Here is a 17,224-nt window from a genome sequence, read left to right as displayed (position 1 = left end):
CTCAGATCTGACATTGTGCTGTAACTGCACTCCATCGATTCCCGAAAGGCAAATCTGACCTTGAGAAACACAAGCTGTGCAGAACAACACGGTGAATACTAAACACTGAAGAAAACTGATTCAGGTGTGTGGATGTTTATGTTGTGTTGTCCAAAACTAACTCTCATCGGTGTGTTAAAAGGAAGGGTACGTTTATTACACTACATTACATTTGATTCTGGCACTTTCTCAAGATTCCTTGACTGTCAAATAAATCAGCGAATTCAAAATTGAGTCATATAATCTTTCTAAATGCTCATCTTTTGAGTGTATGCTTGTGACAATTAGTATGCAAAGACAGTGAGTTTGATAGACACTGCTTCTCTGTTATGTACCATTTGTACTGGGCCTGGAACTGTCAAACTATAAGCAATGTCGACATCAAACCACTCTAAATTCAAATGAATTTCTCTCATATTTTCTCCACTCTTTGTTCTCTTTTTCTCTCTTTATCTCTTCCCACTACTTTGTTCAACTGTACAGTCTGGAATGCTAAAAGCTGTTGTGTAGTGGGGCATTGGTATGTGAATGAAAGAGTGGAGGAGTGTGATTGAAATATCAGTGTGATAAGAGTTTTTGTTATGTGATTGCTAAATTGACCTCTTGTGTAATAGTGGCCGAGAAGTGATGTTGTAATTGTAGAGCCTCTTTAGAAAAATTGCTATGTGGCTGTATCCCATCTATTTCGAGAGCCAGTGTCGTCCCAGAGCATTGTGGGGGCGAAAGCAGAAATACAGTGAGGGTGGAGGGAGATTCTCTAAAAAACAATTGTTCCTGTTTTGCCTTCGCTGTCTGCGTTGTTTAATTCACTAAATTAATTATGTAAATGCCACAAATATGGCAAAAAGTGCTAAACATAAAATGCCCGCATTTACATTGAAACTGACCCATATCCGATATCTGCATTTACACTTTACACTTGGCATACACAATACACTATACAAGAAACAAGCCAAGATAGACGTATATACTGACCCTGTAAAGTTTAGGCCGAAAAGTGGTTTGTGATTTGCAATGGACGCAGACTAAACGACAATACAAGCTTAAGCTTTCTTCACCATCTTTAGAGGTCAGCAGAACATTGCTCTCTTAAAGCGGAGAAAGAGAGGAGTGCCCTTGTTGCAGCCTGGACTTTGAAAAGAGTCATGTGATCACGGACGGTGTCCACCTGAATTGACGTTATTCGCCGACATCGCTTTTTCAATGGCGTATGACTCGCATTGGCGGGAATATCTGATCTGTCCACTTGATGTCAGGCGCAAATGCATGTATCTTTGCAAATACACGTTTGTGGACATTCTTACGCGTTCTTGGGTCATATCCGATCTGTGCCACATGGGAGGGAAAAAAAAAACGGAATTCTGTCACTTGTATCATATAATGTAAATCTGGCCTTATTGGAAATGTACAACATCACCTGCCAGTATCCTGCTATCGAGGCACCATGAATCAACATATGCCCAGTTTTAATCATTATTTGATGAATAACTACTGCCAAAAAAATAAGAAGAATGACTTCTCACAAGAATTTATAGATTGTATTAATTGAATATTAAACTTGATTGCAGATGGTTAGTGAATAATTAAAATAACCATTTTGAAATATTACAAAATTATTAGTTCATTTTATTTTATTTTTGGCATCTGATAATATGGATTGCAGGTGGTTTGTGAATTAATGTAATTTTATGAACATTTTTAATTTTAAAAGTTATTAATCCATTATTTACTTTAGTTATTAATTTAAGTTATTTGCATCCTGAACTGAATTCCAGGTGGTTAGATGGAATAAAGCGCCCTGGAATAAGGCATTTGTTTTGCCCTGAATTCCTGAAAGTGTCGCAACTGATTTGTGAATTTGCCCCAGCAGACTTTTCCCTCCTTTACACTTCTTTGTCCGTCTCTATCTTGCAGTGGAGACCTTTCCTTCCTGGGCTGAAGTATGATGTCATTGACTCAGCTTATATCTCGTTGTATACAGGTAAATCCTCTTTCCTTTTAGAGATTTTTTTATGCTAAAAATAGATGATGCACATGTTTCAGGGAAGATAAAACAGGAAATGGAATGAATTCTCAAGAGTAACATTTGAAAACTCTGCCATTTGCAATCAAATCTGAATATTGCTGTTAACATTCACAGCCTCTGAACATCACAGCGTTTGCTGTTTGTGCGAAAAGTGACATTGCACTTACATTTAAATGTAGGCAGTGGCAACTTGGTAATCACCAGAAAACACTTGCCCCTGTGCCTCCAGAGTTTGCTGTGACAGTCAGCATGTACGTTGTACTCCTTTGCATATCGTCTTATCAAGCATTACATATGTTCACACGCTCCCCTTCAAATTACTGCTATTCATCAAGGGAGCTCACTTTAATTTGCACATGCTTTTAAAAAGAAGTAGAGACACAAAATGAGGGAGGGAGGGAAAAAAAGAGAGAAAGACAATCCCCATGGCCCTCCTTTGCTTCGTTTACATAATTATTTGAGACGAAAGCAATTTTTCGATTAAATCCTTACAGTACTTAACAAGCTGAGGGAGAGGGGGATGTGCATTAGCTTCCACCGCCATCCCACACAGCTCACCGGAGAGTACGGAGCCAACTCCGGAGTGTCCTAATCATTAATCACGGAGACCACTCCCTTAAGGAACACCGCACCGTATGTAAGGCACACAGACACACTCTTTTTCTCTCTCTAGTCATGTCATCTGGGAGATGCAGATGGAGCAAGATCTCCAGAGCGAGAGGTTTAACTTTGACTGTCTTTCTGCTCTGTTAACACGAGATGAACCGGTCTCCCATCCATTTGCTTTGTTGTTGTTGTTGTTGTTTTTTCATTCATTTTTTTGTTATCATTGTATTGTGTAATTATCATTTATAAATGTTTCTTTTACACTTTTTATTTAGTTTTTATGACATCTTCATCATGGTGTGGAAAAACTTTAGCTTTAAGATGCGTGTGACCATCATGACAGTAAACAAGCACACACTAACCTTATTCTAATACGGAATTGTATTGGAATGGTAAAGAGTGTTGGTACTTGACAGCAGGGCTTGACATTCAAGGATAAAATATGATGAACAAGTCTAAGAATGTATGGTTGAAAATACCATCATTGGCCTAGAAAGATAACATTCTGGTAGTCAAAACTATAAAAGAGGAAGGATGCCCTCCCCTCCCTGTCACACTCTGCGTGACTGCAAGACAATAAACCTCATTAAATACTATTGAATGTTTGTCTCTTATTCAGTGATAAAATTTGCTTATAACCACAATGGTTATATTGATAATTAGGGGTGGAACAATACACTCATGTCATATTATTGCAATATATTATAAATATATATACTGTATATATATATATATATATATATATATATATATATATATATATATATTTACACAAATATTCCACAAATATTCTCCCATTGTATTATTACAATAGTACAAATGTATTTACATTCATGCATTTAGCAGACGCTTTTATCCAAAGTGACTTACAAGAAACAATATTTGTAACATTTGCAAGCTAGAAATTAAACAGGAGACACAAATAAGAAGAGACTAAATAAGAAGAAAGCTTGTTTGAGATTTGATTCTATTTTATGTCCAATTACATTTGCTTGTAATGTGTCTGTTCAATAATCGATAAAGCCGTATGGCCCATGACTGAAGCTTTAAAGCTTCAACAGCACCAATGGAGACATCAGGCAAAGCCTGCAGTCTTTTTAGCCTATAATGGCACAACTCTGCTCCATCTCTTTGTTCTTCATCTTCATCTTGGATGTTACTGTAGGCTAACCCTTTAAACTATCTCTTTTCATCCCTCTGTCAGTGCCATGTGCTTTCTTTCAGCCTTTCTAGCATCAGTGTAGACAGACTATAACTGACTGATTAACTACAACTTATACTTGCCCAGAAGCATATTTGCAGTAGATTGCCAGGACTTATTAAAGTGTGTTTTCATCAGCGGCTAGCTGAGCAGACACTGTTGTGAGCTCTCATAATGTCAAGAAAAAAGCTGTAATGAATTGAGTCTCCCTCCCCCCCACACACACAAACACACACACATCTGCATGCTTCCGTGCCCATAGACTGATCTCGGGATTGTCTTAAAGCATGGGAAGTGTGTGTTTGAGCCTGGTTGCATCTCTTTATGCCTTAGGGAAGTGTCCATACAAAATAAATAAATAAATAAATAAATAATCAAATAAAACAGATCCAGAGTAAGGTTGTTGGATTTTGAATTTGAAGCCCAGCGCTGTGGAGAATGAAGAGTAACATGTTCATTGATGATCTGGCTCCAGATTTAGTGTAAAGATGGAATGCTGTATAAAAGCTGAACTAAAATTTGCTGTCCATAATTCACCTCCTCTCTGGTGCAGTTTAGCTCTGAGTCAATGAAATGTCACTTTAAAATTTGCAGTTGTGGTGACAGCAGCAAGCATCTTGTTTTCTATTGTCTGTCCATGAACAAAAGTTTAGGACATTTGATACATTATTTTAAGTGGTTGTAATTCCTTTGTAAATACATATACACTGTTCTTAAGTTTGAAATAATGTTTTTTAAAGATGTCTCTTATGCTCAGCAAAGCGGTAAAAACAGCAATATTGTGAAGTATAAAGACGAACCATTGGCCCAACGGCATGGGCGCAGGTTTATTGCATGTAGGTATTTTAAGTACATCTGTGAAGTTCACTTAATTTATTATAATTTTGTTTAAATTTGATTCTAGTTCCATGCTTAGCCTGACTCCAATACCAAATGGTTATTAAATTTAGACTTGATTTCTAGTTAGGAACTAACTATAAATAGGTTGTTTCAATGTAGGTATTTGATTGTTCTTGGTGTGTATCCCATACTTTCTGTTATTCGTTCATTAGGGACCCAATGCTGCATAAAATCACACTCCAGTCGCTAGCCGGGTTGCGTGGATCTCAGAGACACAAACTCATCTGATCTGATCTTATACTCAAAGTGTGCAGATATACTCAAAGGGTGCCCATCTGATCTTATACTCAAAGGGTGCAGAGTTAACTATTACCTTTTTAATCGGTTGCCTACTGTGTGCAGTTTATTTTTGCCACTTCTGTATAACTTGTTAAGTCAGTGATGGACAGAAATCAAAAGGTCTTCAGATGACATGCCTGCTGCTCCATTTATTTATGGGCCTTTAGTTTGACCTCTCCTGGACACAGATTTGCAGTAGCACGAGCCTCCTCATATACGGGTTATAATAATTTCAGATGAATACAGAATAAATTGAGTGTGCTGAGTGCATGACTCAGGAAAACACTAACACAACACTGTTATTACAATTTAAAATAGCAATTATAATAACTTAAAAATGTAATTTATTCCTGTGATGGCAAAGCTGTATTTTCAGCATCATTACTCCAGTCCTCATTAATATTAATATTAAAAGTAGCGCTACTTTATATTTTTGTGGAAACAAAAAAAAAATGTTTTTTTATGAATATAAAGTTCAAATGAACAACATGTATTATTTTTGTAACAATGTAAAACAATCATATATATATGATTTAAATTCAGATGCTGTCTCTCACTGTCCATATTATCTCTCTTCTCTGGGTCGCTGACAGATGAATCCAGTCTGAAGATGAACAGTGTTTGTCACATCCCACAGACACTGGCCAGTCACTCTCTCGCTCTACAGGATAAGCACCGGTCAGAGACAATTTCTATTGACATGCTCAAACCAGATCCACGAGACACCTTCTACAAGAGTGAGTATTCCCAATGGTGTGTATGCAAATTCACAGATTCAGTTCACTATTCTCATTTGTGAATCATCCTGATCACTCTTTGCCTAGTTAAATATTTGATGTATAACATAATGTCTAAAAGGCTTAGATGTTTTTGAAAATATCTTATGCTCACCAAGGCTGCATTTATTTTATCAGATTTGTTCAATTTTAATATATTTTAAATTTTAATTTATTCCTGTGATGGTAAAGCTGAGTAAAGCATCAATTCACCTTTGGCTAAGCCACGCCCTAGAATGTAGACTGACCAATCACAGCGCAGCCAAGAAAGAGCTCCCACAGAGGACGGACACTTTTTCACAGCGCTCCATTGACTTTCAACACAGGCGTCTCATATTTTTCGTTTCGGCAGGCTATTCACCTTTGGCTAAGCCACGCCCTAGAATGTAGATTGACCAATCACAGCGCAGCCAAGAACCAGCTCCCACAGAGGTCGGACACTTTTTCACAGCGCTCCATTGACTTTCAACACAGGCGTCTCATATTTTTGGTTACGGCAGGCTATTACCGTCAAAGTTTTATCCAAAATATGGTTAAACGTTGTGCCTCGGGCATTTGTAACACAGATACGCGTTTCCCAGAGAGGTTGGAGGGGGGTGTCCGTTTTTCCCTTCCCAAAACCGAAGGAAAATCCTGACAAGTGTCGTCTTTGGAAACTGTGTGGACGTCCTCAGTCAGCTAAACCCTGCAAAGATCAACAAGCACATCTTTTTTTTGCTTCTAACCTTACTGTGAGTGTTTTCTTTTCAGCATTCTAGCACTATTATGTGTATGTATGGCTGCGGTTTGTGAACAAAACAAACAGCCATCTATCTGGATAGATAATGGGTTGCAGTTGTGCTAATGTTTAATTGCTAGTTGTGTGGAAGCTTTGCAGTGCACTGGTAGGTCCATATGGTGGTGTACTCTAGATATAGAATGGCAGCTTGTTAGAAGCAACACCGTGCTAAATAATAGTGATTAATAGAAGCCATTTGGGTATCTGTAAGAAAACCAGCTAATTTGCTCAAATGTTTGTGCTGAGCAGCTATTTGTAACAGCTATTTAAACTGTCCCATCAAAATGTGTGAATTGTCCCATTTGATGACATATTTGTTATCATAGTTCCCATGATAGATCGGTCCAGGCTGGAGAATGTTCTGCCATCCTGTGTCTACTCTCCTACGTATGTGGTGAAGGACTTCCCTATCGCACGCTATCAAGGCCTGCAGTTTGTAAGTAACAGTCTCACCAAACACATTCTTATTGTATGTTCGTTCTTTTATTGGCAATACAGCTGAGATTTTGCTACTGGTTTTTAGTTGCTAGTTTCTGATAAACAATTTATAAAGATTTGAATAATTATTTTGCTAGTTTTGTTTTATAAGTAGGATATTGAACACTTTTCATGAAAATGTAGTGGAGTGGTTCAGGGGCCTGGGACCCACTAGGGGGCCTCAGCACATTTTCAAAAAAAAAAATATATATATATATATTATTTTTATTATTATTATTATTATTATTATTATTATTTTAGCAAACATTAAAATAAAAAGCTAAAAATAATGATATTTAATATATGAAGAGTTCAGATGCAAAAGCCTCTAAATGCCATTTGAAATTTTCTTCTTTAATGATGATTTTTTATCAAACTTGTATATTTAAGTTCAGTGATTTCACTTAAATAACAATTAATAGGTAATTATCATTGCCATTTAAGTGAAATCACTGAACTTAAATGTACAAGCTTGATAAAAATCATCATTAAAGAAGAAAATTTCAAATGGCATTTAGAGGCTTTTGCATCTGAACTCTTCATATATAGTTAACTGATGTATTTTCTCATTTCAGTTTTTTTCCCACAACAACTGTCATACTGGATAAATGAGGGAATTTTAAAAGCACAATTTCTAGACCTGAAAAAGTAATTGAATTATTTAAACTCTTTAAAAAATTTATATACAATATACATTTTCTAGTGATGCCAAGCTGTGATAAAAAACAAAAATATTAAAAATTGTATTTAAAAAAAAAAAAACTTATCATAATGAATATAGCTGAAATCATGCACATTTAAAAAAAAAATCAAAAAATTCCACTTTTATTTAATGAAGGTTCTATGGATGTTAAAGTTTTTTTTGTGGAACCATAGATGCCAACAAAGAACCTTTATTTTTATTTTTAAGGAGTGTGCCACTCCTAGTTTCTGTAAATAATCAACTTTGCCATTACAGCCACAAATATCTTGGTCTTTGAATATTGTTTTGGACAGTGGTCCACCAAAAAGGTTTGAGAACCACTGATGTAAATATCTCTTTCTGAGCTTAGAGCAAACAGTGCCCTCTTTTGGCCATTACTGTCCAACACAGCATCTGTTAAATTTCATGCTATCCAATTACAGTCACTGTTTTTAATTCTTCCGATTTTCTTATTTGATATTTTCTCCGTCAAGTTTTAGAAATGCATGTACCAAAAATTACTACCTGTTTTCTCTTTAATTACTACCATGTGTTCTCAACCAGGTCTACCTTTCCTATGTATATCCCAATGACTTCACAAGACTTACCCATATGGAGAAAAAGAACAAATGCTTCTACCGAGAGTCCCCTGTCTACTTAGAAAAGTATGAGTCCCAACTGATCATGACAAGAAATTAGGCAATCAGTCAATATCGAAATACATAAATAAAAAGGTAAACATGGCCCTGTCATTCTTTTGAATTGTCATATAGATTTGGCTTCTATAAGTACATGAAGATGGATGAGGAGGATGATGACCAGCCCGTTTTCTTCCCCAAACCTGATGGTCTGTGTTCAGCTGGGATCTTAATAACAGATAAGAATTCAGCAGCTGTTTCCTCTCTTTAAAATCTCACCCTGACATCTGTAATGAGCCAAGCGACATGTGTGTTCCCAAGGTTCAAAATTAACACAGGCCAGACGCCAAATGTGAGTGGAAATGGCCTTGAAAAGTAAATAAAACAGTTGGCCACCAACTTTATTAGGATCATTACATGGTTTATGTTACACTATTAGAAAGTTCCTACATTAAGCCACCAAAACACAAATATTTACCTTAATAACAATGTGCCTTTTTGTTCTGATGCAGTTTCCATAACGAGTGGCTCATTTCATATATAATTCTTCAAGTGCATTGTGTGTAAAAAATACCACAAAATTTGGACTGCTGCAACATATTGAAAGGCCTGGAAAGATAATGGCTAGCTGTAGATCAACAACCCATCGCAACACATGTCACCGACTCTTTAATCATGTCATTAAGCAATTCTCATTTCAGATTAAATGAATAATTTAAAGGGCGTTAGTTTGATGGGTCTCATCTCTTCTGACAGACTTCCTGGAGGAGGAGGAAGGTGTCGACCTAGAGGAGACAATCAACTCCAGCAACCGGCCAGTAAGGAGGACCAGTCTACCCTATCAGATGTCAAGTATTACAGCCTCCTCAAAGCCTGATAGATTAGACACGGGTTCAAAGAGCCACGTCTTACAGCAAGAGAGGCAATACGATCAGTTAAAAGAGCAAGAAATGAGTAAACTAACAATAGGGGAGGGGTTTTATAAACACTCTCTGGTGGAGGATGATGAAATGACAGAAATAAGGCAAAGAAAAGCTAAGAGTAGTACAGGTGCATTAGAGTCTCAAAGTGGGTCTCTAAATGAACAGACGGAAGCAAGCGAGGAGAACGGGGACTCCCGAGCACCTGCACTGGTTCAGAAAGGCCGTTTTTTAACATGGCAACTCCCTGACACAGGACCGCCAAACAAGAGTAAACTTAGAGAAACTGCTAGTCCACCTGTCAAGGGAAGATCCCCCTTTAAGCTTCCTCAAAAGTCCCCTCTCTATGTTTTAGCTAATAGGATTTTAGGTAGTGCAGGCAAGCCTCTGTTTGGGACTAGTGTGGAGAAAGAGATTAATACCAACAAAATTTACATCACTAGACCCCGTCCACCAGTAAGCAGACCAAAGCCTCCTGTGGAAGTGTTTCCTGGTGTCTTCCTTTATCAATCTAGAAAGACCAAGAGGCTTGTGGATTTAAGTTCAAATTGGTGGTCTTTACAAACCCAAGCCACTGCTTCTCTACCATGGCCGGACTTCTCCTTAATGGGGCATAAGACTTCCACCCAAATTTCCCTGTTAAAGCACAGCCATCCCCCCTTGCCAACAGAGCCTAGCCCTCATAATGAGGGTGACCCTACCGCCTTCATATCAGATCCAGACAGCTTGCCCCCATCAAGCTCAGAAAAGAGAGGCCACCCTGAGCTAAACTCATCTGAGAACAACCGGCCTCCGGAGATGCAGTCGACAAAGATCTCGGAAATGCCTGAGGGATCGCACGTGGCTCCTCAGAGCAGGGGGCTTGAAGGAGAAATGTCCGAGTACAGTTATGAGGAGGCCCAAGTGAGGCCGAGTTTGAAAGAGGAGGCCATCAACTGGCAGCGCACCTTCAGCGTGAATCCTGTGGACTTTGAGTTGCTGAGGTCGGACTGGAACGACCTGAGGTGCAACATCTCGGGAAATCTGCAGCTCGCCGAGAACGAGGTCGTTGATGTGATCTCACAGTACATGGAGAGGCTGAACGAGCGAAATGGAGGGTGAGCGTGTGTGGGTGCAAATGAAGATACTTAAAGGATGGTTCATCCAAAAATGACAACTCTGTCATTATTTATCTGCCCTCATGTTAGTATAAACCAGTATGATTTTCTTTCTTCTTCAAAATTTTGAAGAATGTACTGGTTAATTCTTTGTCAATTTTAGCAATAATGACCTGGACCTTTCAAAATAAAAGTGCATACTTTATTTATTTTTCACCATAAAATATTTCCATATTAATTGGGCATTATATTGTATATAGACAGCCCGGTCTCATCCCAAGGCGTCATATACAGTAGGTGACACTTTTGAAATTGCGTCTACATTCGACGCACATAGCACTCTTTCGCGTCAATATGAAACGCAGATATATATGGGCCAGAAGGCGCCTCCTAGTGGTCTAACCCTAAGACTACCCAAGACCTAAACCTACCCATAACCAAAGTGTGTTATATTGACGCTAAAGGGTGCCATGTGCGTCGTATTTAGACGCAATTTCTAAATTTCTAAAAATGTGTTGATAAACAAGTTTTCTGAAGATATTCAATAGTTTTGTATGAGAATTATTTTAGTTGTTGATAACTTCACCTTCGATGAACTGCTATGACTGGATCGAGTTTAACTCAAAAAATGGGGGGGGGGGGGGGGCATAAAAGGTGTTTACAAAATAAATGATGACTATTTTAGTTTGGACAACTTTACTACTAATATGGACCACAGAGAAAGAAAAAATAAATAGGAGAAAAAAAAGACCCCTTTAAATATTTGTGTGTTTTCTTTTTCTGCTGAGCCTGCAGGTCAAGTGTACATTTTGAACGCTCCTGCTAAGCACTTTCTCAGTGGGTCGCTTTATGCAGCTTTATCAAATAACAATTGGGAAAGCTTTATTACCCCTGCCCTGACACAACTAGATTAAACATGATGTGTGGTGTTACAGTATATATTACATGCACATATTCCTCATTGTCTCTTTGAAGTTGTCCATTTACAGTACCTCTGTCTCTTTTTCTAACTGTTTCTTCTTTTTGCCTCTCTATCAGGATCTACACTCTGGTCCGAATTGTAAATGTAGAGAAGCGGAGAGATTCAGCCAGGGGCAACCGTTATTTGGTGGAACTATTGTTGATGGAGGGAGGAAAAAGAGTGGTGCGCCTGTCTGATTACATCTATCTGCTGTTGCACCGCAGTCGACATGAGGAGGGAATTGAGAGCAGAGAGGGAACTATGCCCTCGTCTCACCATAGACCCTCCAAAAAACCTCCACCCAGCGGCTCCAGTACCGAAACACACAACACCACAGTCTGGAGCACCAGCTGGGCCAAACCCCTGCTCTGCCAGCCAGCCATGTTAGAATGGAGACATGACGTGATGGTACACTTTGTTGTACCAGGTATTTATAATGAATAAAAAATCCTGTTTATATGCATTTTTAGAAAAGAGTACTGACTTTGTAAATGTTAATGATAATTTAAATTATAGCTACAGTATAATCTGGTACACTACTTTTCAGTAAGTTTGGGGTCAGTAAGATTTAAAAAAAAAAAATACTACTTTCATTGATCATGGATGTATTAAACTGATCAGTAATAACAGTAAAGTTATTTGTTTTATTTTTTTACCTTTTATTTATCAAAATATCATAAAATTAATAATAAAATTATTTAGCAGCAAAACTGTCTTCAAGCATCTAATCAGAATATTTGAATGATTTCTGAAGGATCGTGTGACACTGAAAACTGGAGTAATGATTCTGAAAATTCAGCTTTGCCATCACAGGAATAAATTACATTTTAACATATGAAGAGTTCAGATGCAAAAGCCTCTAAATGCCATTTGAAATGTTCTTCTTTAATGATGATTTTTATCAAACTTGTATATTTAAGTTCAGTAATTTCACTTAAATAACAATTAATAGGTAATTATCATTGCCATTTAAGTGAAATCACTGCTAAATATACAAGCTTGCTGCTTGATAAAAATGATCATTATAGAAGAAAATTTCAAATGGCACTTAGAGGCTTTTGCATCTGAACTCTTCATATATTAAAACAGAAAACAGTCATAATACTTCACAACATTCACGTTTTAACTGTATTTCTAAATATATAATAAATGCTTCCTTGCATTAAAGACTTTCATTGGTTTCATAACCACTCATCTGAGTTGTCTTTTGTGGCAGTAAAGAATCAGGCTCGCTGGGTGCAGCAGTTTATCTCAGATATGGAGCTCCTGCACCGTGAGACGAAGGATGAGAATTTCAGCGTGATCATCGTAGACTTCCAGAGCGATGACATGGATGTGGAGCAAGCACTGAAAGAGAGCACTGTGCCCAGGTGAATACTGACTTCTTCTTTCCACTTTTATCTGAGCGGCTGCAGAGCAGAGTCCCATGCCTTCATGTGAGTCCTGTTTTTGGATGCATAAACTGTTTGTACATGAAAACCTAGCCCTGTTTTCTTCCTGTTCTTGGCTGTGTGTGTGTGTAGGTATGAGTATCTGAGACGTGAAGGGAACTTTGAGAGATCGTCTGGTTTACAGATGGGTGTGAACAACATAAAGGTAAGAAAAAATGAAATATTTTACAGTATTTGTGAGTCAACAGCTTGTAACGCTTAGATCCACAGAAAATGATTATAAAAGAACATAAGATTTATTATGAATAACAAGCCAACAAACAAAACAGTGTGCTAGTGCACAGACAAGTTACAACCAACAATGTACTGAGGAACTTTAGTGGAGCAAACAAGGTTAAAAAGGAGACAAAGCTGAACTAAGAGGACTAATCCTACATTACCACATCAGTAACCATGGCAACACATAAGAGGCGAGAAACTAGACAAAGAAAACACGTGACTGAATGAAAACAAAAACTGAAAGTGACTGTGACTGTCCAATTTTTATTTTATTTTTCAAGTTAATGTGGTGAACTCCGGCGGCGGTGCAAAATGAACCTTTGGTCTAATTACACATCGGTACCTAGTCGACCGTTCTCTGAGATTTGTTTTCATGATAATCGAATGTAAAGAGTTTTTTTCTCTAAAAACTGTTAAGCGTATATGCTAGAATATGGGGGCATATAATAAGTAAAGAGAAATCGCTAGTTAATACCACTAACAAGGCTCAAAATTGCCCCACACTAACACAGTTAAATAATGAGGGTCCCTACATGCAAAACGAAGCATTGAGAACTTTGTAAGAGTACAGACCGTTTAATAAGAAGATATTTCATAAAGACAGTTCACTTCGTGTACACGGGCAGCAGCCGTCATTGGAAAACAGTCTCGACAAGTCGTACCACGAACTACGAAACTCTTTACATTCGATTATCATGAAAACAAATCTCAGAGAACGGTCGACTAGGTACCAATGTGTAATTAGACCAAAGGTTCATTTTGTGCCGGAGTTCTCCTTTAAAAAAGTTATTCAATTGCCTTTTAAAATAATGTAATTACATTATAGAAAGTTTTTTTTTTAAGCTGATTGAAGATCTAACTCTTCCAGAATTAAGGTTTCAAGTGTTTAAGTAAATTAGTGCTGTTTTAGTATCTGCAAATCTTTGTCCACCTGACATAATTTGCAATAGTAGTTTAGTGTCTACATTGAAAAAAAAAATCGTTTAGGATTTACTCAAAAGAATTTTCATTCATTACAAATAATTATAAAAAAAACACATTAAAAGTGATTAAGATGTGCAAAATGTACTACAGTTATCTTTGTTTACACTGTACATTATGGAGAAATATGAGGCTTATGTTTATTTGTCCATAAATAAATTATACAGAACAGAATGAGATTTTACTTTTTTTTTTTCAAAATGATAAAGAAATTTAAAAGTAATGTTTCTTTGTTTGTTTTATTTAAGCACTTTTAGGCAACTGACCATTGATAAAAGTACTGTACAATATCTAAAACGCATAAAGACACCCATAAAAACACAACATTAAAACCTCTTTTAACAGCGAAAATAAACCCCTGTTTTAATAACCAACACAAACAATTACTATACCCCATTAAAGGCTAATGCAAGGAGGTATTCCTTGAGCTTGTTTAAAAACACTTAGTGTGGGCAGGGTGTTCCACAGACGGGTAATCTAAAAATAATAATTTTGAACTTTATTCAGTAATCGATCACTATAGCCAGGAGTAATATGGTCTCTGAAGTGCCTGAAAAAAGCCTGAAAGAAAAGGAAATGTAAAAGTGATTATACATATATATGTAACATATTTACACATTTTCTCCAAAAAGTCGGTTACACAAAGCATTTTACTTGTTGCACGCTACTGGTGATGGTATAACATGTAATTTCCAGGACAGTCACAGCATAGTGTTCCTGTGTGACCTGCACATCCACTTCCCTCACAATGTTCTGGAGACCATTAGGAAACACTGTGTGGAAGGCAGATTGGCTTTCGCACCCATCGTCATGAGACTGGACTGTGGGAGCTCACCTCTGGAGCCTGATGGTAAGACATATACACAGACACATTTAGAGACAGCTGCTAAACACATACAAAACACATTTGCTTAAACACCAGTTGTGCAAAATGTGTCTGATTCTATTTCTCGCAAATCCTGTTTGTATTTAAATGGAGTCATATTGCTCTGCACAAGCAGGATTGATATGTGATATTAAAAGCGGATTGTTAGATTTGATTAGATTTGGCTATTTATACGGAGACAAGCTAATTTATTTATTTTTTCTCTCAGTTGCTTTTGCCAAAAACAAATGATGCTACTTAATTTGAATATTCATTCTTATTGGTCAATATATGCATCAGGCAGTCTTTCTCCTCGTGTGGGTAGGGTATACATAGGGTACTATATATGAATGCTTTCTCAAATTAAATTGTTTTATACAATTATGCATCTAGGCCATGTACATTGGAATGAAATGCATGACATAAATGTGTTTAGAATAAAGTTCAGAGACTGAGGGAATGCCACTGCCAGTGTACATTTATCTCATGTCTACAATTTTCACACACAGGCTTTTGGGAAGTGAATGGTTTTGGCTTGTTTGGAATTTATAAATCTGATTTTGATAAAATTGGTGGGATGAACACAGAGGAGTTTAAAGACCACTGGGGAGGAGAAGACTGGGAGTTGCTAGACAGGTAACTGCATTTTTTTTCTTCTATTGGGAATGCCAATTTGTGTTTGTAACACTGTACAACAAGGTCTCATTACTTAACATTAGTTAATGCATTAACGATCATCAATTAAGAATGATACATTCATTACAGTACTTTTAAATCTTTGTCAACGTTGTTAGTTCATCTTAACTCGGCCTATACAGATTTAACCATTATGGGATATTTTTTTTTAACCTTTTTGTACATAGAAACTGCATCTCTGTGCTTTTCGATTTGTAAACATTGCAGAATAAATAGATGGATATAAAAGTATTGCCCTGGGAGCAAAACTCAGTAACCACTCAATTTTGTCAAAAGGTTTTTTAGAATGTAAACTGCCCCGTGATAGACTGGTGCGCCTTAATTAAGAATGTGAAATTTAATATCTAATCAATCAATCAATCAATCAATCAAATAATGTGGTTACACTTTATTTTAAGTGTCCTTGTTATGATGTAGTTATATATTTAAGTACTGAGGAATATCAATGAACTATATAGGGTTATTTTAGTTGCATGTAATTGTGCATAATGATTTATAATCATTCCTTCAGTAACAATACAGTATGTAACATTTAACAAGGACATTGTAATTGTTCGAGTGTTGGTGTAATTACTGTTTTTTTTTTTTGTTGTTTTTTTGCCCCTCTTCCTCCATCACATCTGCGCTCTTCTCTCAGGGTTCTGCAGAACGGACTAGAGGTAGAAAGACTGCGACTGAGGAACTTTTATCATTATTTCCACTCCAAGCGGGGCATGTGGAATATTCCTATTAAAAGACCATCCCAATGATAAGAGAAGAGCACAGAGGACCCTGCTGTTGTTTCTGGCTGGCTGGCTGGCTGGCTGTGTGTGTGTGTGTGTGTGTGTGTGTGTGTGTATTGGTAATTTCTACCCCAGATGACACTCTTACATTGGAACATGGGCCTGCCACACTGTATCTGACTTGAGCATTGTACTTTGATAAAAACATTTTACTTCAGGGCTTTGCCAAACTTTTGATTGATAGGTAAAACATGAATCTATGATTGCACCAGAAGCTAACAGTGGATAATTGAAGGAAATTGCACATGAGACATTTGTAAAGGCTTCTTTGCCAATCTTAGAATTGAAAGGAAATGTGGAGAGAAGGGGTTATCCAATATTCTGCAGTCTGTCTTTTTATTTTAAACTTACTGAGTAGCTTAAAATTGTGGAGTTTTATTCAAAGTACTTATTATAGAGGGTGTCAAAATATAAAGAGTGCTAGACCTATACAGTAATCAAGACAAGTTTTGATGAAAGGATAATTTCTGTGAAATTGTTCGTAGAGGATTTAGGTATACTTTTTTCCCCTGTTAAAATTTCTTATTTTAAAGAATAAATAAAGTTCATTATAATGAGTCTTGTTCAGACATTATTTCAGCATAGTCCTACTAACCACCACTCGAGGGCACAAACGTGCATATAACAGATGCAGGAATCTTTCTAATGCTATACCTCTTTCTGGCCCATACTAAATTTGATTAAGAGAGCTGCTATTTATTGCCTAACTCGATACTAATCAGAATCAGTCCTTACTGGGTCAATTTGTTCCTCAATACAAAAATGACATTTAAAATTTAGTTCATTTTTTAAAAGAAAATCAAATCCAATCATATATATATTTGTTTTAGATTGAGTCTTGGTAGAATTA

At 36.9% G+C, this 17,224-nt stretch overlaps 1 protein-coding gene across 7 annotated transcripts in view; it reads left to right on the top strand.

Annotated features, from left to right (window-relative positions):
* b4galnt4b (beta-1,4-N-acetyl-galactosaminyltransferase 4b) overlaps positions 1-16,931 on the top strand; it is a 99,668-nt gene extending 82,737 nt beyond the window's left edge. For 5 of the 7 annotated variants that reach the window (XM_089129344.1, XM_039658225.2, XM_039658231.2 and 2 more), the window contains 12 exons: positions 1,954-2,020; positions 5,645-5,788; positions 6,932-7,041; positions 8,329-8,429; positions 8,538-8,611; positions 9,159-10,419; positions 11,458-11,807; positions 12,597-12,750; positions 12,904-12,976; positions 14,728-14,881; positions 15,406-15,532; positions 16,230-16,931. In XM_089129344.1, coding sequence (XP_088985470.1) covers positions 1,954-2,020; positions 5,645-5,788; positions 6,932-7,041; positions 8,329-8,429; positions 8,538-8,611; positions 9,159-10,419; positions 11,458-11,807; positions 12,597-12,750; positions 12,904-12,976; positions 14,728-14,881; positions 15,406-15,532; positions 16,230-16,341 — 2,727 coding nt within the window. In that variant the 3' untranslated portion in view covers positions 16,342-16,931. Of the gene's footprint in view, positions 1-1,953; positions 2,021-5,644; positions 5,789-6,931; positions 7,042-8,328; positions 8,430-8,537; positions 8,612-9,158; positions 10,420-11,457; positions 11,808-12,596; positions 12,817-12,903; positions 12,977-14,727; positions 14,882-15,405; positions 15,533-16,229 lie in introns of those variants that run through there. The other 2 variants (XR_016155443.1, XR_016155449.1) reach the window with 2 other exon arrangements.
* The last annotated feature ends 293 nt before the right edge of the window (positions 16,932-17,224 follow it).

Source organism: Pimephales promelas, chromosome 1 (assembly GCF_988280905.1).
Source record: "Pimephales promelas chromosome 1, fPimPro1.hap1.1, whole genome shotgun sequence".
NCBI lineage: Eukaryota > Metazoa > Chordata > Actinopteri > Cypriniformes > Leuciscidae > Pimephales > Pimephales promelas.
This window is presented reverse-complemented; position numbering and strand designations above follow the sequence as displayed.